General features: G+C 50.6%; 1 protein-coding gene across 2 annotated transcripts; it reads left to right on the forward strand.

Moving 5' to 3' along the window:
* Positions 1–15,331: 15,331 nt before the first annotated feature.
* Positions 15,332–21,866, forward strand: LOC101676075. Of its 2 annotated transcripts, none has more exons than XM_004746687.3 (5): positions 15,332–15,427; positions 16,492–16,573; positions 17,943–18,107; positions 19,331–19,462; positions 21,625–21,866. In XM_004746687.3, the coding sequence occupies exons 2-5, from the start codon at positions 16,492–16,494 to the stop codon at positions 21,759–21,761; spliced, it is 516 nt and encodes a 171-aa protein (XP_004746744.2). In that variant the 5' UTR covers positions 15,332–15,427; the 3' UTR covers positions 21,762–21,866. The 2 variants fall into 2 exon arrangements, with proteins under 2 accessions (XP_004746744.2, XP_012908882.1); XM_013053428.2 differs by having other exon boundaries at positions 15,334–15,427; positions 16,503–16,573.
* Positions 21,867–22,220: the final 354 nt, after the last annotated feature.

Genomic DNA, 22,220 nt, shown 5'->3' on the forward strand with positions numbered 1-22,220 from the left:
CCTGCTTTTCCCTCTGACTCTGCCTGCCATTCTGTCTGCCTGTGCTTGCTCTCACTCGCTCGCTCTCTGAAAAATAAATAAATAAAATATAAATAAATAAATAAATAAAATCTTTAAAAAAGAGAGAGAGAGAGAGATTCCAGCTGCTGCCACAGGAAACAGAAGAATCACCCAACCCACACCTTTCAGAATTCCTGACCCACAGAATCTCTGAGATGTAATAAAATGGCTGTTGCTTTAAGCCCACTAAGTTTTAGGGTAGTTGGTTGCTTAACAGTATATAACCAGAACAGTCCTGTTCCCTTGTTTATCATATCTCCTTTCCCTGGAACAGGTGCTCCATGAGATGCTTTGTTCTCTGTTGTATGCCCACCATCTAGCCCAGAGCCTGGCACACAGTCAGTGCTCAGTAACTACTTGTGGAATAAATGAGACAATGGGTGAATAGATGTATGCACGCCACACGCAGGCCCAGATCCATTCACCCTGCTGGGTAGAGTTTCTGGGATCGTCCTGCAGATACAGTGGCATTGGCAAGACTTCTAGCTTCTGCCATCCCCTGACAGTCCAGTCCTTAGTTAGCCCTGGAAGGGGGTACTGAGAGTGGTTTTCACTAAAGCTCACTATGGCATCAGTGTCCCCCACTAAGTGCCACCTGTCATGGCCTCTCTGGTGTTCCAGCCTCCACTCTTCACCCAGGAGGCCTCCTTTATCTGAGGTCACCTCCTCCAGAAAGCTAGTCCAGTTTGGAAACTCTCCCAGCCTCCTTCCGGCCTCTAGAAACCCCACTCCCCCTGCCCACCTTCTTGATCACAGACAATTTCAGGGATTCGTCTAAGATCATCCCCACCCAACACCTCCTTGCCCCATGTTGCCACCTGCCAACTTGCACGTGGAGCCCTCTCTCCCACAGCTAAGTCCTCCAACAATGACAGTCCACCCCAAGATACCTACTACATGCCATGCTCTGTGCTGGTTCTTTTGCTGCTAGTACCTCATTTCAGCATCTCTACAACCCAGTGGGAAGAGATTCATAATTTCCCCATTTTACTTATTTATTTATTTTTATTTTTATTTTATTTTTTAAGTAATCCCTACATACAACACAGGGCTTGAGCTCACAACCCTGAAATCAAGTGAGCCAGCCAGGTGCCCCAACCCCATTTTATGAATGAGAAAGCTGAGGGTCCAAGAAGAAAAACTAGTTCTAGGTTATGTGAGGACCTGCAGGTGCTCTTCTGGGATCCAGTTCTCCATCATCATCATCATCATCACCATCACCATCATCATCATCATCATTTTTTTGGTAAGTTCTCCATCATCATCATCTTTTTTTTTTTTTTTTGTAAGTTCTACACCCAACATGGGGCTTAAACTCACAACCCCAACATCAAGAGTCACATGCTCTTTGGCTGAGCCAGCTAGGTCCCAATGACTGTAAAGAGAAGGATCCACTCCAGGATGCTAAATTCAATGGGTTAAACTTGAAGCAGACACAGGATATTTTCATAATTTCAAAATATCTCCCTTAATACACTTAATAATTACAATGAGTAAAACAGTAACTTTATAGTAGAGAAATCCAGCAGGTAACACCTCAGCCAAGCGATCAAGGTGAACGTCACCAGTCAAACACGTCAACCTCAGGGACCCCCAGTAGGACGCACTGAGAAAGGCACAACATGGTGTCTGTGGTAGTTTCCCCAATAGTGCATAACCTTAACGTGACCATGAGAAAGACCTCAGACAAACCTAAACTGACAGTCTACAACATAGCTGGTTGGTGCTCCTCAAAAGTGTCAAGGTCATGAAAAAGAAGGAAAAACTAAGGAACTGTCACACACCAGAAGAGTGTGTGAGGACTAAATGCAGTATGAGATCCTGAATTGTACCCTCGAACAGAAAACGGATGCACACTGACAAAATACAAATAACTTCTGTACTTTAGTTACTAGTAATGTCCTAAAGTTAATTTCTTAGTTTTTTTTTTTTTTAAGATTTTATTTATTTATTTGACAAAGAGAGACAGATAGAGAGGGAACACAAGCAGGGGGAGCGGAAGAGGGAGAAGCAGGCTTGCTGCTGAGCAGGGAGCTCAATGCAGGGCTCGACCCCGGGATCACGACCCAAGCCAAAGGCAGATGCTTAAGAACTGAGCCAGCCAGGAGCCCCAAATTTCCTAGTTTTGGTAAGCATGCTCTCATGTGAAACATTGACAAAAGGAAAAGCTAGGTGAAGGGCATACAGGAACTCTTGGTAACTTTTTTATTTTTCTAACTACTGTCAGTTTAAAAATGATCTCAAAGGAAGGGGTGCCTGGCTGGCTTGGTGGCTGGGACACAAGATCCTTGATCTTGGGGTCATGAGTTCAAGCCCCACCTCGAGAACAGAGATGACTTAAAAATAACATCTTTAATAAATAAATTAATTAATTAATCTCAAAGGGGAAAAAAGACATTAAATTAAGAAAGAGGGGGAGGGGTGCCTAGGTGGCTCAGTGGGTTAAGCCTCTGCCTTCCACTCAGGTCGTGATCTCAGGGTCCTGGGATCCAGCCCCTCAGCATCGGGCTCTCTGCTCAGCAGGGAGCCTGCGTAAAAAAAAAAAAAAAAAAAAAAGGAAAGAAAAAGAAAAAGAAAAAAAAGAAAGAGGGGGAGACAACAAAGAATAAGCAGGAGCAAGCCTAATACAGCCTATCTCTCCACAGATTATGACTGAAAACAAATAACAGAAAGCAGTTACTTAAAGAACTCTGCAAATACTAGAGAGCAGATTGGGGTGAAAAGTCAAAATGTGAAGAACTTGTATGGCAGCAGTGAGTTTCCTGGTAAATTTTTTTCTTGTGGGTTTTTGGATGGCTCAGTCCGTTAAACATCTGCCTTCAGCTCAAGTTGTGATCCCAGGGTTCTGGGATGGAGCCCAGCCCCCACTCTCCCAATCATCCCCCCCCCCGCTCCCCCCTTTGCCCCCCCCCCCGCTCAGCAGGAAGCCTGCTTCTTCTCCCGCTCCCCCTGCTTGTGTTCCCTTTCTCCCTGACTCTCTGTCAAATAAATAAATAAAATGTTAAAAAAATTTTTTTTCCTTGTGTCTTTTTGCTTTGACACAGGGTGCTCTGAATCAGGAAACTGCATGGCTGAGCAGGGCAGCAAAAACGCCAATAGAAAAGCCTAACATTTGGGACGCCTGGGTGGCTCAGTTGGTTAAGCAGCTGCCTTTGGCTCAGGTCATGATCTCGGCGTCTGGGTTCGAGTCCCACATGGGGTTCCTTGCTCTGTGGGGAGCCTGCTTCTCCCTCTGACTCTGCTGCCACTCTGTCTGCCTGTGCTCACTCTCTCTCTCTCTCTGACAAAATAAATAAAATCTTAAAAAAAGAAAAAAAAAGAAAAGCCTAATGTTGGGGGCACCTGGGTGGCTCAGTGGGTTAAGCCTCTGCCTTCGGCTCAGGGCATGATCTCAGGGTCCTAAGATTGAGCCCCACACTGGGCTCTCTGCTCAGCAGGGAGCCTGCTCCCCCCACCCCCACCCTGCCTGCCTACTTGTGATCTCTGTCAAATAAATAAATAAATATTAAAATTTTCTTTCTTTTTTTTTTTTAAGATTTTATTTATTTATTTAACAGAGATCACAAGTAGGCAGAGAGGCAGGCAGAGAGAGAGAGGAGGAAGCAGGCTCCCTGCAGAGCAAAGAAACCAATGTGGGGCTCGATCCCAGGACCCTGGAATCATGACTTGAGCCAAAGGCAGAGGCTTAACCCACTGAGCCACCCAGGTGCCCCACAAAATTAAAAAATTCTTAAAAAAAAAAAAAAAAAGCCTAACATTCTGGCCAGAGAACCAGGAAAACACACCTTGCCCCCCCATCCCCATCCTCCCCCCGGGGAGCTAGAAGGTGAGGGGAGTCCTAATCATGATTCATATTTAATATTTGTTTCCACCTGGGCCTGCCCCAGGGCAACCCCAGTCTTCTCTGCTGTTCCCAGTTGACAGAAAAGGCCTGACAGAAAAACCACCCTCTAGAGGGAAGAACAGAGAAATGTGCACTCTGGGGTGTGAGTAGTGTGGGAACTCTCCAAACCTCCTTTCTTCTCTATTTTCTCTTGCTGCTTTGCCCTGAGAGTAGGCCCAGTGCATAGGAATTGGGAGACAGAGCTAGCAATTACGACTCCAAGAGAACTTGATATTTTTTAAGGTTTTGTTTTGTTTTTCTTTGAGGGTGGGAGGGCCAGAGGGAAAGGGAGAGAGAATCTTAAGCCGGTTTCACCCCCAGTGTGGAGCCTGATGAGGAGCTCGATCCCACAACCCTAGGATCATGACCTGAGCTGAAATCAAGAGTCAGATGCTCAACTGACTGAGCCACCCAGGCACCCCTAAAGATTTTAAGTAATCTCTACATCTGACAAAGGACTTGAACCTACAACCCTGAGATCAAGAGGCACATGCTACACCAAATGAGCCACACTTTTTAAAAAGTATTTTTAAATTGAACCGAGGCTGGGGCACCTGGGTGGCTCAGTCATTTAGCGTCTGCCTTAGGCTCAGGTCATGATCTCAGGGTCCTGGGATCAAGCCCGGCTTCCAGCTCTGAGCCCTGTGCTCGGAGCTCAGCTCAGACGGCTCTTGTCCCTCTCCCTGCTCCTTCCCTCTCACGCTCGCATGATCTCTCTTTCAAATAAATTAAAAAAGCAAAAAACAAATGAAAACCCTCAAAAATTAAAAAAAAAAAAAAAGAAAGGAATGAAGGAAGAAACCATGGAGGCCAGAAGACAGTGGAACAGCCTCTTTAAAGTGGTAAGAGGAAAAGAGTGGTCAACCCACAGTTCTACATCTGGTAAAAATATTCATTCGGGAATGAGAGCAAAATAAAGACCTTGTCAGTGAAGGAAACTAAGAGAATTTACCATCAGTGAGTTTTCTCTAAAAGAACGCTAAAGGAAATTCTTCTGGCCAAAAGGATGTGATTTCAGAGGGAAACTTGGTACTTTAGGAATAAATAAAAAAAAAAGCAACAAAAAAGCAACAAAAAGATGAAGAGATGAGTAAATATAATAGATTTTATTTCTCCTGCCAAATTCTCTCTTTTTAAATTTTTTTTAAGGTTTTATTTACTTATTTATTTGATGGGGGGGTTGGTGGGTCACAAGGAGGCAGAGAGGCAGGCAAAGAGAGAGGAGGAAGCAGGCTCCCCGCTGAGCAGAGAGACTGATGTGGGACTCCATCCCAGGACCCTGGGATCATGACCTGAGCTGAAGGCAGAGGCTTTAACCCACTGAGACACCCAGGCGCCCCTATTGCTATTTTTTTTAAGTCGGCTCCACACTCAATGTGGAGCCCAATGGGGGGTTTGAACTCAAGGCCCTGAGATCAAGACCTGGGCTGAGATCGAGAGTCAGAATTGTAACCAACAGAGCCATCCAGGTGCCTCTCCTGTCAGATTCTTTAAAATATATATGCCTTAGGGGGGGAAAAATATATATATATACACACACACACACATATATACATTTTCTTTGCAAGCACAAATCCGCATTTTCTGGGGTGTTTCAGTGAATGTAGATGTAATACGTATGACAGCTAAAACACGAAGAGAGAAGGTAAAGGCACCCAAGTGGTTGTAAAATTTCTACGTTTTACTTGAAGTCATTAATTAGTAGCAATAATAGACTGTCAAAAGTTAAGTAGGTACGGGCACCTGGATGGCTCAGTCAGTGGAGTGTGGGCCTTTTTAAATTTTTTTTCTTAACTGACATTCTTCTTCTTCTTCTTCTTCTTTTTTTAAAGATTTTATTTATTTATTTGACAGAGAGAGAGAGATCACAAGCAGGCGGGGAGGTGGGGGAAGCAGGCTCCCCGCTGAACAGAGGGCCCAACTCGGGGCTTGATCCCAGGACCCTGAGACCATGACCTGAGCCTAAGGCAGAGGCTTAACCACTGAACCACCCAGGCACTCCAAGTGTGGGACTTCTGTTCTCAGGGCTGTGAGTTCAAGCTCCACATTGGGTGTAGAGATTACTTAAAAATAAAAACTTAGGGCACCTGAGTGGCTCAGCGGGTTAAGCCTCTGCCTTTGGCTCAGGTCATGATCTCAGGGTCCTAGGGTAGAACCCCGCATCCGCCTCTCTGCTCAGCAGGGAGCCTACTTCCTCCTCTCTCTCTGCCTGCCTCTCTGCCTATTTGTGATCTCTGCCTGTCAAATAAATAAATAAAATCTTAAAAAAAAAACTTTGAAAAAAGAATAACCTACCAGACCTAAATTTGCACTTCAATAATTGCATAAACATACTAATTATTACATAAATGCACCAATTAAAAGACAGCAATCATTGGATTAAAGTTAAAAAAAAAAAAAGCAAGACCTAACTATACTCTGCCCACACAAAACCCATTTTAAATATAATTATATGGGTAGATTAAAAGAAGGATGGAGAAAAATACACTATGGAACCACAATTTTTAAAAGAAGTTGAAGTGCCTATAGTAATAACAGACAAAGCCGAATTCAAAACAAGAAAAATCACAAGGATAAAGAGGACATTAAATAATGATTAAAAGGTTAATTCAGGGGAAACTGGGTGGCTCAGTAGGTTAAGTGTCTGCCTTCGGATCTGGTCACAGTCCCGGGGTCCTGGGATTGAGCCCCATATGGAGCTCCCCACTCACTGGGAGTCTGCTTCTCCTACTCCCTCTGCCCCTCACCCTGCTTGTGCTCCCTCTCTTTCATTCTCCCTCAAATAAAGAAATAAAAATCTTTTAAAAAGGGGGGGGGTGTTAATTCACCAAGAAGACATGACAATCCTGAGTGTGTCTGTGCTTATCAACGAAACTCCTAAATATGTAAGGCAAGAACTGATGGATCTGAAAAAGAGGGGGTGCCTGGGTGGCTCCGTTGGTTAAGCATCTGAGTTCAGCTCAGGTCATGATTCCAGCACCCTGGGATCAAGGGCACCCTGCTCAGCAGGGGTGTCTTTTTCTCTCACCCTCTGCCCCTCCTCCCTGCTTATGCTCTCTCTCTCTCTCTCTCAAATAAATAAATAAATAAATAAATAAATAAAATCTTTTTTAAAGATCTGAGAAAAGAAATAAAGTCACAGTTATACTTGTGGATATCAATGCTCCTTGTTCAGTAACTGATAAAACAGTAATTTAGCAAAAATATGAAAGATCTGAGCAACACTTCCAGTGAACTTGACCTTATTGACATTAATAGAGAAATTGACCTAATAGTAGCACAGAACACATTCTTTTCAAGTACACATGGGACATTCACCAAGACAGACAATATTATGGGCCTTTTATTTTATTTCTTTATTAAAGATTTTTATTTTTTAAATATTTTATTTATTTATTTGAGAGAGAGAGAGGGAGAACCTGATCAGAGCAGGGAGGAGCAGACAGAGAGGGAGAAGCATCCCCACTGAGCAGGGAGCTCTGGGTCTTTTATATTGAACAAATGTTTAAAAATTTAAATGATACAGAATATAGTCTCTGATCATAGAGCAATTAAATTAGGAATCAGGAAATGAAAGATATCTGGAAAAAAACCCAAATATTTGGAAACTGAACAACACACTTCTAAATAACCCGTGGGTCAGAGAAGTTTCCAAGAGAAATTAGAAAATGTTTTGAGCCAAATTAAAATGAAAATGTAACGTAACAAAATTTGTTAGAGGCAACTAAAATAGAGCTAAGAGTGAATTTTATGGCATTAAATACTTATATGAGAAAAGAGGGTCTCAAATCAATAATACAAGCTTCCACCTTCCGGAACCACAAAAAGAAAAAGCAAATCAAGTCCACAGGAGCAGAAATCAGGAGCAGAAATCAATGATACTCGACAAGGAGAAATGTTGAAACCAAAAGCTGGGTCTTGAAAGATCATTACTACAGGTCTCCTTATAAAAAGGGGGAATTTGGATACAGAGACCCTCATAGACAAAGATAAGAGGCACCAGAAGAAGACAACCAGCCATAAACCAAGGAGGCTTTTCCTCACAGATGCCAGAAGGAAGCAAAGCTGTGGACACCTTGGTTTTGGACTTCTAGCTTCCAGCACTGTGAGACAATACATTTCTCCTGTTTTAGCTGCCCAGTCTATGGTATTTTATTATGGCAGCCCCAGCAAACAAATAGAACCAATAAATGAATTTTATAGGGTCATAGGCTCTAAGGTCAACATACAAAAGTCGATTGCATTTCTATATAATAGCAGTGAACAACTGTAAAGTGGAAATGTTTTAAAGTAGCATTTACAATAGCACCCATAAAAATGAAATTGTGGGGTATCAATCTAACAGCCTGTCTTAGTCCAATCAGGCTGCTCTCACAAAATACCATAGATACCATAGGGCTTACATACAACAGACATTTGTTCCTCACAGTTCCAGAAGCTGGAAGTCCAAGATCAAGGTGCTGGCAGATAGCATATTTGATGAGAGCCGGCTTTCCTGTTCATAGACAGTAGGCTTCTTAATTGCAACCTCACAGGGCAGAGGGGAAGAGGAAACACTCTGAGATCTCTTTTGTAAGGGTCCTAATCCCTTTCATGAGGTTTCTACCCGCAGGACTCATCACCTTCCGGAGGCTTCACCTCCAAATGCCATCGCACTGGGGGTTGTGTTTAATATATGAATTTTGAGGGGACCCAAACGTTCAGTCATGACACCACCAGATCCCACTTCATCCCAGTCCTGGAAGTGAAGGGGTGTGAGGGAACAGGCCTGGTGTGTAGAATACGCAAGCCACAAGGGCTGTGAGTTTGTGTGTGTACTTTTGGGAAATAAAAAGTGCTGGGGAAAAAATAGACGTAGACTGATTAGGAACGGCACTTTCCATAACATCAGGGATAGTCTCTTGGAGGTGATGTTTGGGCTGAAACTCAGAAGATAATGGTTGGGCCTGGGCTATCAATACTTAACATCTTCTTTCTTGCCTAAGTTCTGAAACAGCTGCATCACATGAGGGGTCAAGTACATGGAAATCAAAATAACATTCGATTCCTGTTACAGTTACTACTGCCCATAAACCGCCTGAAAGGCATCTGGCTGGCTCAGTAGGAAGAGCGTGCAACTCTTAGCTCAGGGTGCTGAGTTCCAGCGCCATGTTGGGTGTAGGGATTATGTGAATAAATAAGTTTTGTTTTTTTTTAAGATTTTATTTATTTATTTGACAGAAAGAGACCACAAGTAGGCAGAGGCAGAGAGAACGGGGAAGCAGGCTCCTGGCTGAGCAGAGAGCCTGATGCTGGTCTTGATCCCAGGACCCTGAGATCATGACCTGAGCCGAAGGCAGAGGCTTAACCCACTGAGCCACCCAGGCACCCCAATAAATAAGTATTTTCATTAAAAAAAAAATACACCTGAAAACTCATTCTGTAAAGCAGTGTCTGACCCTGTTGGATCCTGTAGGCAGGAACTGAGAAAGGTCACAGCAGAGATGACTCGTCTCTGAGTCACAGTGTTTGGGGCTTCCGCTCGGAAGACTTGGTGGCCAAGGGAGCCCGTGATGGCTGGGGGCTGGCATCATCTGGAGATGTGCATGACTAGAAGCTGAGGCTGGCTGTGGGCAGGCACCGAAGCTGGTCTGCCAACCAGAACGCCTACAGATGACCTCTCTGTATGTTCTCTCCACGTGGGCTGATCTGGCTTCTTCCCAGCATAGCTCGGTTTGAAAACTGCGTCCTGCATCAGTACGTGGCGCTTACAGGATCTAGCTTTGGAGGTCACAGAGCATCATGTTCACCATGTTCTACGTCTAAGGCCACTGCAAGGAACGCAGACATAGGTCCCACTGCCTTGACAGCAGGAGTGTCAAGGTCACATTATGAATAGAGCCAGGTGGAACGGGAGCTATAGTTGAGGCCCACAAGTACTGACAAACGTGTTTGTGGAGCATAGCTTGGTCTGTGGATGCTGGGCCAGTAAAGCTTTCTCACATGGGAACATGAGAGTGGGGATAAACGAGTCTCGTTCTTGCGAGAAGAGTGTGGCAGCAGAGGGGAGAGCGGTTACAAAGGCCTGCTGCGAGCAAGAGCAGAGTGTGTTCCAAGAGCTAAGGGCAGCTTGGCAGGGGCACGGTAGGAGAGGAGAGGCTGATGGGGGAGTCGTGTTTGGAAAGCTTGGCAGGGAGACCTTGAACATCAGGCCAAGGAGTATACTGGGGAGTATACTGGGAGGCCAGTGGGTGCCAATGAAGGTTTGAGGAGGCCATGAGGCTGTCCCCACAAATGCCTGGGCCACATCGGGAGGCCATACGGCTATGCCCATGAGCCAGTTATGTCCCAGAGAAGACAAGGGCCCAGGTCTTGGGGTTTGGCCAGGACCTTCCCCCTGCTCTATGCACCCTGTTTGGCCTGTGGTATAGAAGACCCTGAAAGACCCCGGGCAGAAGCTGCAAACCATTCTAGGTTAGCGTGGAGCCCCAGAGCAGGATCTGCAGGGATCTGAGCCTACCCCGGGACTGGGCTGACCCCCTAAGCCCCTAGGGTCCCACGGCCTTAGCCCTTTCCCAAGTTACACGATTTCCTGGTGGTGACGCTGCTGCTCTGCTCTGAGGCGGTGCCCACCCTCACCCATAGCTCCGTCCACAGCTTGGCTGATGCGTCACTGGTGTGGGCGCCTCTGGGAGAATCCCGGCTCGGACCATGGCATTAGCCCTCACAGCCCATAAGCAGAATTGGGTCTGACTGACATTGTGAAGATGTGGAAACAGAGGCCATGGAGGGGTGGGGTGGAGGAAAGCGGGGAAGAGGGACTGAAACCAGCAGAGGATGGAGCAGGAACTAGAATCCTAGACGTGGGCCTCCGGGGGGCCTAGCTTCACCACCCCAGATATTAGCTAGGGGGTCGTCTGCCTGGCGTTTGCATATATTTGCCCAGGTGAGGGGATGGTGAGGAGGACCCAGTCCCCGGGGTTTCACAGCAGCAAATTCTGACGAACCCTCACCCCCTTTTCCCGCTGGGGGCGAGAGGCCTCCCGGCTCCCCTCCCGCGGTCAGAGCCAGTCCCGCGCTGGAGCCACCTCCGCGGCGTCCACCGCCTACTGCGCGGGTCTCCGCCCTGTTTCCCTCCAGTCTGCCACGCCAGACCTGAGCGGGCCGGGGGCGGGGCCCGGGGGACCGACAGGGTGGGGCTAGAGAGGGCGCGCGCCAGAGAGGAGAGAGGAGTGACCGTCGGGGCCGGGCTTCGGGGGCGGGTCAGGGGGGCTGTGGGCGGGGCCTCAGTGACGGACAAGGAGGGGGCTGGAGCGTGAGGCGCCGAGCAAGATGACAGCTGGGGCAGGGCCAGGGAGTGGAGGCGGTCGCCGCGCGGGGGGCCGGAGAGGACTGAAAGAGCAGGGCTGAGGCCAGGGCAAGGGTTTAGCGTGGCTTGTGAAGGAGGGCCAGACGCACTGACAGGGCCCGGAAGACCGGCTGCCGAGCGTTGGAGGCGGAGCCTCTCAGGGTTAGGGGCGAGGCCAGCGGCCCGGTAAAGCCCGGAAGGCCCGCCGGCCTGGGCGGGGCTGGCAGTGACTGACAGTTCAGGGTCGGGCTGAAGATGGCGGCGCGCTGGGCCGCCAGGTGGAGCCCTGCTGGAAGGGGGCACAAAGATCGTCCGAGGGGCTGGATAGGGGTGACCCGCAGCTCGAGGCCGGGAAAGGAGACGCGGGACGTATGTCGCGTAGTATGAGTGTATGAGTGACAGGGCAGGTGGCGAGACCTGGAGGAAGGACCGCTTGTGGGCGGGACGAGAGGACTGATGCCTCCGGGGCGGGGCTAAGGGGTCAGGAGTGACAGGCAGAGGGGTCGGCCTCAAAGGGAGCGCCCGCCCCTGGGCAAAAAATTCCTCTTCCACTGAACGCTGGGAGCTTCGCGCATTTCATGCGCAAGGTGGAGGGCCAGTCGTCGTTGCTTCCGGGCTTTCACCAGCCAGATCCTACCCTCAGCACCGGGCCCTCCTCGGGAGGCTTCGGCTCCGGGGCAGGAGAGGTGCAGAGAGGTTACACCGGCCTGAAGGAGGTTTCCTCCGCCTGCAGGCCAACGGTCCCTTCCCATCCCAGCGAAATTCTCACAGGGCATCGTTACCAGTGCCGAGATGCCCGCCATTAGTGGCCTTCTCCGTGGCAGCCCTGGTTCAGCTTTGGTTATGACCCGGCCCGCCTGCCCACAGTTGCGGAAGTGCTTTTTGGACTGGCCCCTGGAGCTGTGGGTCTTCCTGTGACATTCTCTGAACCTGCGCCTGGGCATCCTCATCCAGGCGCAACCTGTCCCCCGCAGGCCTCAGGGTTCTGGAATCCCAGGCCCTTGCGCTTAGCCTGCCTTCCTGCAGGAGACCTGGAAAGGCCTCGCCCTCCAATCCTGACCATGCCTTCCCTGTTCACCTGGCCAGCCCAACTAACCCCAAACGCGTTGTGCCTCCGTTTTCCTCTTGTTCCCGGGCCCAGTTCTTACACTACAGTTCCCACCCCTGAGAGTAAGTCTCGCTCACCCTCGCTCCACTGAACCGCACCCCCCTCGCCGTCCTAGACTCCGACTACCCTACCTCTCTGGCCCCGTCCCTTCCGTCCCAGACTTCCCCTTATTCAAGAGGTGGGGGTAGGGGTCCCCGACGTTTTGTCCAACACCTTTTCTATTTGCGCTTTCTGGTCCTGCGTGAGGCCTAGGTCTTCCTCAGTATTCTCTCTGGGCTGGGTCTTGGAGGTGGGTCCTGTCCAAAGCCTGAATAGGCTGGGGGGGGTAGGCAATAGGGGTCAAGGGGTCCTACCAGCAGGATGCTGAGGCCAGTGGCTCAGGTCTTTTGTGTTGGCAGAATCTCGGGGGCTCTCTGGATCTGAGAAAATGAGTGAAAGCCCCTTTCTGTAGCCTCCCACTGAACGGTCAGCAGCGAGGCCAGTGGGAAAGGGACAGATTCCTCTCACCTCCCATCCCTGCTGTTTTTGCACTCTCAACCTGCATTTCCTTGTAGGGTCTATCGCAGTAACTAGCCTGCACTGCGCCATTGGGAGCCCCTCCTTTCTAGTGCCCTCCAAGGTTCTCAGGGAAGACCCCTGCTCCATGGCCAGGGCCCCCTGAGTGGCCTGCCTTATGGGGGAGCCTGCCAATTCCCAGGTTCAGTACTATTGCCCTGCAAGGGGTTGTGCCGCCTTATTAATCAATTTTGAGCTGCCTGAGGCCTATCTCCATCTCCTCATTCTCAGCCCAGGATCGGCTTCTCCTACAGATGTTCCTTATCATAGCATCACCCAGCATCTGGGGCCTAGGGTTCCCCAGAGGCAGGAGGGGCGGAAGGGCGGTGGTGGGAGAGGGCAGGGCAGAACAGAGGGTCACATTCCTCAAATGCCTTTCCTTGCAAAGCTCTGTGAGGGGAAACTGAGGCCCAGAAATGGCACAGCTTGAACACCAGCATGGCAGCAGCAGAGCCTACACATCAGCCGCTCACTCCAGTGCCACCAATGCCCACCTGCCCCTGGAAAGGTCTGATAAGGCATGCTCCCCCCAGTTTGCCTGAGGATCGTCTTCCCTTGTCCTTTGTCCATAGGGCTACTCTTCAGGACATCCTGGTCAGCATCCAAGAGGTAAGGTTGTCCTCTTGGGGGGGTGCCTCAAATTGAAATTCCCTTGGTCATGGGGAAGAGGGAGGAGTGGCTTCCAGAAGTAGCCATGGCCAGTCCTGGGACCTGAGGGTTTCATGTCGTGGAGATCCAGGAGACTCCCACACTGCCTTCTCATGACTTTGTGTCTGTTGCTGAAGTTCAGAATGAAGAGGTACTTCCTGCCTGCCCTAGAGTCTCTCTAGCATTTTCCCTGAGTCTCCGCCCTTCTAGGCTCATCTGCCCACTGGGGATTAAGCCCCTCCATCCAGACACTGGCTAGAGTGGGTCCCTGTGGTCTCACAGGACAGTTGGGCGCACATCTCATAGGCCCAGGGCTGGCAGACATAGAAGGCTGTGGACCCAGGCCACAGAAGGGACCCACAGCCTTCACTCATCAGTCTACCATTAGTTTACCAATCCCACACCACATTTCCTAAACTCATGCTCTGTTCCATTTAACCATATCACTCCCATACTTACCTCTGGTGGCCTCCCATCTTTAAAATAAAATCTAAGGGATGCCTGGGTGGCTCAGTTGTTTAAGCATCTGCCTTCAGCTCAGGTCATGATCCCGTGGTCTTGGGATCAAGGCCCATGTTGGGCTCCTTGCTCAGCAGGGAGCCTGCTTCTCCCTCTGCCTGCCTCTCTGCCTACTCTGACAAATAAAGAAATAAAATCCTTAATAAAATAAAATAAAATAAAATCTAAGATCCATACAATGGCCTATGAGGTCCAGCCCCTTTCCAACTCTCTTCTTTGCCTATCACACTCAGGCCAAGACAGCCTTTCTCTGTTCCCTGAACACACCCATGTTTTTTGGCCTCTGGGCCTTTGCACAGGCCTTTCTCTCTGCTTGGAACTGGATTGTGAGCCCTAAAAGGTCAGGGGTTGTTTTGGTTTTGTTTGGCTCTATATCCCCAAGCACTTAACTTGGTAAGCAACAGACACTCTTAATAATTAATTCTCGAGTAAACATACTTGACTTTTTCTGTTGACTTATTTAGTCTTTACAACAGCTATATCAGCTCCCTTTTCTAGAAAATAAAACAAGAACTCAGAAATTAGGCCGTTTGGGATGCCTAGGTGGAAGTGCTTGCCTTTCTCTCAGGTCATAGCCCTAAAGTCTTGGGATCGAGTCCCGCATCTGGCTCCTTGCAGAAATCCTGCTTCTCCCTCTGCCTGCTCCCCCTGCTTGTGCTTTCCCTCTCTCTCTGACAAATAAATAAATAAAATCTTTAAAAAAAAAAAAAAGGCCATTTGTTGAGGGCCACACAGCTAAGATTCAAACACCGGAGGGAGGCTTTTTTCACATCCCATGCGTGTATGGGGGGACATAGGAGTGAGGTGGTACACCACAAACCAGCTCCCGGATTCTACATACTTGTGGGCTTCCCAGAGCAGGAGGTGTTGAGCCTGGGGTGGAAAGTTGGCCACTTGGGTCTGCCAAGTCCCTCAGAAAGCATCCCAAGCGCGAAGAACGGCAGTGAACAAAGGTGCGGAGGCAGGGTAATCCGCAACTCCCACTAACAGACTCCGACGTCTGGGCCGGCCCAGGACACACCGCCCCCTAAGTCCCCGTCGCTGCCGGCTGGGGGGGTCTCTAGAGACAGGACCCCCGTGGGCGGAGAAATTGAGGATAAGAATCACTCCGCAGTGTCCCTCCCCAGGCAGGGGCCGGGGCGCCCCCAGGGACGCGAGTTGGGCGCTCCCACGCCCCGCCGAGGCAGGACGTTCCCACACAGGGGTTGGCCTTGGGAAAGGCAGTGGGGCGGGCCCGGGGGCGGGCGCCCCGCGCTCTGGTCCTTCTGCGGGCCCAGTCTCCGTTTCGCTCTGCGGACCCAAGTTGCCGTCGGCGCTGAGCCGCGAGGTGAGTGAGTGGGTGGGAGAGCCTGGCTGCAGGAGCCCCGCGGGTGAGGGATGGGGCTTGAACCCGAACTTTCATCACCAGTCAGAGCCCGAGTGGTTCCTGCCATCGGAGAGGGTCAGGGGGTTTCTGGCGGCTCAGAGTCAAGGACTTCTCGGGAATTGGCTTCTTTCTGCGCGTGGGACGCCATCTCTTTCTCTGGATGTAGATTACTCTTTCCCTCTCCCTATATGTGGGGCTCCCCCACCTACTTATCAATGACAGGGAGACCTTCCTTCCCAGATGTGGGGGTCCCCTCTCAACACATGGTACAGTCCCTCCTTGTCTCTAGTTAGTGGGTGCTCCTCGCTCTCCCCTGATGTGAGGGGCCCTTTTTCTTTCCAGAAGTGGGATACTCCCTTCCTCTCCCAAGATGTGTGCTCCTTTTCCTCCCTCTGACCCAGTTCGGTCCTTATCCTCCTCTAAATTCTCCCCCAAATCCTCCCCCCACCCACCCCAACCGCCCTCAGATGCCAAACCCTGAGACTTTCCTGGGAGTAGGGGGCTGGGCTCAGCCTGTGGGCCACCCGCCTCTGTCCCCACCAGATTCAGCGGAGCAGGGCTCTGTGAGCACGTAGGCAGCCAATTAGGGGGGAAGGAGTGGGGGCCAGACCTTCTGTGCAGAAACCTTGGCAGATGGCCCTGTGAGGAAAAGAGGTAGCTGTGGGACCTGCTCCCTCCCTACCTGGAGCCCTACTCAGTTTCCTTTGGGAGGGGGAGCAAACCACTGAGGGAGGGTTTCCAGCTTGGCCTGGCCCAGGCCCCTCAGCCCCAAACTGTTGAGGCCCTCCCTCAGAAGTTAGGCCTCCTCCTATTTCTTGGAAGGTTAATTGAGGTCCCAGGAGGGAGGTTCCAAATGTCTAGGATCCCCACCCACCTCCTTAGGGATAGCAGACAAAAGTACAAGAGTCAGGGGCATGAGGGTGACCTTGAAGTTCTGGAACCCTACCATCATAACACCTGTGAAAAAGGGTTTCTCTGTGTGGGCTACGTGGGCAGGGCTCACACACACACACACACACACACAGATGTTCTTCAGAGCTGCCTGGAGCTTGGTGCTGAGGAAAACAGGACCTGGGATGCGGGGGACCCACGGCCCAGGAAGCGCCGGTAAGACCTGCACACCCACCCCTGACCAACTCTGAGGCTAGGGGTGGGCTCCTGCCTTCAGGCTGCTCTGGGCCTGCTCCAGACCATTTCCCACAGTCCCACTCCTCCGTCCTGGACCACAAACCTCCAGGACATGCAGCTCACATTTGACAGCACCCCTTCCATTCGAAGCTTCCTCAGCGCCTGACCCCCCCAAACCTCAGGCGCCTAAGGCTTTTGTGTCCTGAAGCAGAGGGTACCGACAGGACCTGGCATCTCCTTTCCAGATGCTAGTTAGAAGAAAGGCACCTTAATCAGGAGAGACTTCAACCTAACAGCAGAAGGGCCTTCCGGACCCAGAATAACAACAGATAACAGTTATTGAGGCCTTACTATGTATGCCAAGTTGTGATCAACATTTCACACAGATTAACACACTTAGACTTCATGACAGCCACGTATGGCAGACGCTGTGCTACTGTCTCCATTTCTCAGATGAACAAACTGAGGCCCACAGACCTGCATATTAAAAGGGCCAAAGCAGTCCCATGCCGTCCTGGTGGTAGTACCGATGACTTCTGTGTGGGCATCTCTGGTATCAATAAACACAAGCTTTATCGAGACCCTCCCAGTGCCCAGCCTTGCTCTGGACCTCCTGGACACCCACGCGGAGCCCTTGAGGGCTTAGCCAGCAGGGAAAGCTTGCAGGAAAAGAAGCCAGTAGGAAAACCGACTTCTAGCGGCATAACTTAGGGAGCGCCTCCTGTGTATGCCCTTTCGAGTATAGTACCTTGAATCTTCCCACAGCAGGGTGAGGTAGTTTCTCCTATTGTCCCCACTTTCCAGAGGAGGACATTGAGGCACAGTGAGGTCGAGGGGCCTGCTGAGGTGGGGTGGGCAGAACTGGGGCTCAAACCGAGCTGACTCCAAAGGTGTGCGCTTGACCCCGGTCAGAGGCACGTGGACAGCGCTCTACAGCTTGCAAAGCGGTTCCACGTCTGCCATCTCGGTTGATCTCACTCGGTCTTTGTCCACCCACTGCCTTTGCCTGACATGCCCGCCTCACGTCCAGTCCAACCAGAGAGCATGAGATTTGTAGCCAAAGAGGCTGAATCACGGCTCTGGCCATGCTCCTTCTTGCTCTGTGAGTTTCAGCAAGTCACTTAGCTGTTCAGTTTCTCCATCTGTAAAACAGAGAACAGTCTGACCGGGCTCAGAGTGATGCGGAGTAAATGAGTCAACTCCCCTAAAGGCCTGGGAATGGCTCCTGGCCCACTGTAAGTGCTCAGTAAATGCAGCCCTCTCCCCCCCCCCCCACTCCCAAGTATTGTGGGGAGAGCTGGGATGGCCCAGGGGCAGCCTGAACTCAGCTCTTCCATTGCCCCTGCAGCCCACCGCGAGGGGAAGATGCCGCCCTACACCAACTACCATGCCCAGCGCTCCTACCCCATGCCTGATGAGCCCTTCTGCACAGAGCTCAACGCTGAGCAGCGGGCCCTGAAGGAGAAGGAGAAGGGCAGCTGGACCCAGCTGAGCCACGCCGAGAAGGTGGCCTGTAGGTGTCAGGGTGGGGCTGGCTGGGCAGAGTGGGCTGGGCGGTGACTCTGAAAAGGGCACCTGGGTGGCTCAGTCACTTAAGGGTCCGACTCTTGGTTTTGGGTCAGGTCACAGCCTCCCCTGCTGAGGTCATGATCTTAGGGTCGTGAGATCGAGCCCTGCAGCTGCTTGAGATTCCCTCTCCCTCTCCCTTCCCCTCTCCCTCTCCCCCACCTCTCTCTAAAATAAATAAGTAAATAAGTAAGTAAATATATAAATAAATAAAATCTTAAAAAGAAAGAGAGAAAGACTGCTACCCAAGACAGCCAGAAATCCCCAAATACCTGATCTGAGGGGTGAAGTTCATCATTTATTTGTTTATTCTTTTATTTAGTCAGCTCTTTGTGCACAGCCAGATGCTAGGTGATGATGGGGACACAGGAGTGAATCACCTTGATGGTTCTTGCCATTGGCCTAGGGCTCCCAGTTCAATGAGGGAATGGACACAGACCCAGAAAACTGTAACACAGGCTATGTGTCTAGAGTGAGGTGTGTCCAGGGAGTTGTGAGAACCCGAAAGAGAGAGATGGAATCCTGGTGGGCCTTGCACAGGAGGGCATGTTCTGGTTGGCCTTGAATGGTGAGGAGGAGGGTGTCGCCTGGCAGTGGGAACAGCGTGGGGAGAGATACAGAAGCAGGAAAGCATGGACTGTCTTGGGTATCACTGAGTGGTGTGGTGAGGTGGAGCAGAAAGGCAGGTAAGGTGGGTGGGAGGGCGGGGACCTGACCCTGGGAAACGGGAGGGATGTGTCCTGCCTACCAGAAGTTCCCCTAAACAACTCTGATGTTTGGAGCCTACTCCTGGCCATGCTTTGCCTAAAGGGGATGCTCCATAAGAACTTGCTGAATGGGGAGCCTGGGTGGCTCAGTGGGTTGGGCCTCTGCCTTCAGCTCAGGTCATGATCTCAGGGTCCTGGGATCAAGCCCCGCATTGGGCTCTCTGCTCAGCGGGAAGCCTGCTTCCCTCTCTCTCTGCCTGCCTCTCTGCCTACTTGTGATCTCCCTCTCTCTATCAAATAAATAAATAAATAAAATTAAAAAAAAAAAAAAGGATTTGCTGAATGGACAGCCTCTGCTGCAAGAGTGGGGAGGCTGGGGATCCCTGAGGCCAAGATTTGGCCCAGGGTCTTGGGAATGGATACACATGAGGCCCCTCCTTCCCCACCTCTCCTCTGCCTCCAGTGTACCGCCTTCAGTTCCATGAGACCTTCGCAGAGATGAACCGTCGCTCCAACGAGTGGAAGACAGTGATGGGCTGTGTTTTCTTCTTTTTTGGATTCACAGCTCTGATGATTTGGTGGCAGCGGGTCTATGGTGAGTGGCAATCCCTCACCTTGCTACAGCCCTGGGCCATGCCCTTGTGGTCACAGCCACCAGCCCAGCTCTTACAGGGCGACTATCCTGGCACTCATCTGCAGAGTTTTGAAAAGTCCTCTAGGGTGAAGGGCAGAGCATGGCTGCCTGGGTTGGGATGCAGGAGCTCTACTTCTCTGGGTCTCAATTCCTTCATCTGTAAAATGAAAATAATAGTGCCCACATCACACGGTTCTTTTGAGGATTTAATGGCTGTAAGCCAGTGCCTGGCACATTATCATGAATGGAGCCGTTACTGATTGCTGTTGTAACCATTAGTTTTTCCATCACAGAGTCTCCAACATAGGAGAGCTTAAACAAGATATAAGTTTTGTTACTCTCACAAAAAAAGGCCAGGGAGAGTATGGAGACTGAAATGTCAGGCTCCTTCTGTGGTGTTGCACGGCTGTCCTCACTGTGTGGCTTCCTTCTTGCCATATGAGATGGCCGCTTCAGCTCCAGCCTTGAAGCCCTACCTTCCAGCCAAGAATAGGGCAAGGGATGCCCCTCCTCTTTAAGGTCCAGAAGTTGCCCACATCCCTTCTGCTCAACTCCTGTTGGCTAGAAATGATCACATGACCATGTCTCGCCACAAGGGAAATTGGGAAATGTAGTTTTTAGCACGCTGGTCCCATGCCCGGCTAATGGCTTATGACTATGGAAGAGTGATGCTCCAGGTGTGGTCCCTGGACCAACATCATCATTTGGGGATGCTCAGAAATGCAAATTCTCAGCCCCAGCCTGGATCTACTAAGTCAGATACTGTGAGAGGGAGCCCAGCCATCTGTGTTTTAACAAGCTCTCCAAGTCATTCTGATGGCCACTCAGCTTTAGGAAGCACTGCTCCAGAAGGGACAGGGATGTTGGGGAAGAGCTGGCAGCCTGTGCCCAGCTTTTCACCTCCAACAGCACCTTTCTTCTTCTGTGAGAGTGTGATGGGAATTCCTGCCTTGCATGAGGAAGAAATGAGGGAGACTTTGGGAAGAATTCTAGTCTAGCCCAGTGCTTGGTGCTGACAGGTGCCATAAAGATCTTTTCCTTCTTGGGGCGCTTGGGTGGCTCAGTGGGTTAAAGCCTCTGCCTTCGGCTCAGGTCATGATCCCAAGGTCCGGGGATCGGGCCCCACATCGGGCTCTCTGCTCAGCGGGGAGCCTGCTTCCCCCTCTCTCTCTCTGCCTGCCTCTCTGCCTACTTGTGATCTCTTGTCTGTCAGATAAATAAAATCTAAAAAAAAAAGATCTTTTCCTTCTTTCCCACCCACTGGGATAGGAAGTCCCAGTGAGGAGGTCTGACAAGCTGAGTCAGCCTTAGAGCAGATGGACCAGGAAGTCAAGTCTGAGCTGGGTGGGGAGGCCCACGGTCCCTCATGCACACACGTCAAGGGACCTAAAATGCCTCTTGGGTGCCCCAGCCTTTTAGTGAACTACTGCCCACTTCAGATTTTTATTTATTTTTTATTTTATTTTTTTTTAAAGGGAAGAAAGTTTAGAAACCATTAAGGACATATGTTTTTAAAGATTTTATTTATTTATTTGACAGAGAGAAATTACAAGTACACTGAGAGGCAGGCAGAGAGAGAGAGAGAAGGAAGCAGACTCCCTGCTGAGCAGAGAGCCCGATGCAGGACTCGATCCCAGGACCCTGAGATCATGACCTGAGCCGAAGGCAGCGGCTTAACCCACTGAGCCACCCAGGCGCCCCAGCCACTTCAGATTTTTAAAGTGAACACCCTTTCCTCACCTCCTACTTCCAACCCCCTTAGGAAGCAAAAGAAACCGTCTCATCCTGGGCCCTTTCCAGTCGGTGGGAGCAAACTCAGTAGTTGTAGTTTGAATCAGTGCTCCTATTCCGTTGGGCCATAAGGTAAGGAAGCGGGCTCAGAAAGGGGAAGGAGCTTGGCCCAGTTTCCAGTGAGTCAAAGGCAGAGCTGGGACCAGAACCCAGAGGTCCCTGCAATGAAGCTTTAGCAGGAAGTCTGGTGAGGGGGACAGACAGGGTGGAAGTGGGGTCCTCAGCGCAGGGCATCCTAACCCTGTGACTGGAGACCCTGGCTCAGGGGGACAGGGTGGAGGACTTGCAGGGTCCTGAGTCACCCTTGCCCCCACCCTATGCCTTCCCCGCAGTGTTTCCAAGGAAGCCCATCACCCTGACGGATGAGTGGAAGGCCCAACAGCTCCAGCGTATCCTGGATATGAAGGGCAACCCCGTGCAAGGCCTGGCCTCCCAGTGGGACTATGAGAAGAAGGAGTGGAAGAAGTGATGCGGCATCCGGGCTGACCTCCCTGAAGCTCCACTCCGGCCCAGAGCCTGTGGAGGGCCCTTTCCTCTCCTTAATGCCAATAAAGCAGGCCTGTTCTCTTCTGTCTTCAGTCTCCACCTCAGTCTTTACTTGGCACGAACCTTAAACTATACCTAAGATTGAGTACTGGGGTGAAGGAAGGGCAGGAATAAGCCACTTTCCAGCGGCCCAGAGCCCAGCCAGTCATGGAGGGCTTCCTGGAGGAATAGGAGCTAGGTTTTAGTCTTAAGGGATCTGCGGCACTAGGAAAGGGAGGAAGGAGAAGGAAAGGTATTCCAGGTGGAGGGAGTGGCTTGAGCAACGCCACGGACTTATTCAATTATTAACAAATATTTACTGAGCACCTACTGTATGCCAGGTACTAATCCAGGCCAGGGGGATGCAGCAATGAATAAGACCAAGTCTCTGGACTCATAGAGG

Source organism: Mustela putorius, unplaced genomic scaffold (genome assembly GCF_011764305.1).
Source record: "Mustela putorius furo isolate JIRA1106 unplaced genomic scaffold, ASM1176430v1.1 tig00000743_pilon_pilon_pilon, whole genome shotgun sequence".
Lineage (NCBI taxonomy): Eukaryota > Metazoa > Chordata > Mammalia > Carnivora > Mustelidae > Mustela > Mustela putorius.

Excerpts from the sequence above, each read along its gene's own strand:
- LOC101676075 (XM_004746687.3), top strand. The coding sequence starts at position 16,492 with ATGTTCTTCAGAGCTGCCTGGAGCTTGGTGCTGAGGAAAACAGGACCT. Across the intron at positions 16,574-17,942 it reads CCACGGCCCAGGAAGCGCCG|CCCACCGCGAGGGGAAGATG; the intron begins GTAAGACCTGCA and ends TTGCCCCTGCAG. Across the intron at positions 19,463-21,624 it reads TTGGTGGCAGCGGGTCTATG|TGTTTCCAAGGAAGCCCATC; the intron begins GTGAGTGGCAAT and ends CCTTCCCCGCAG.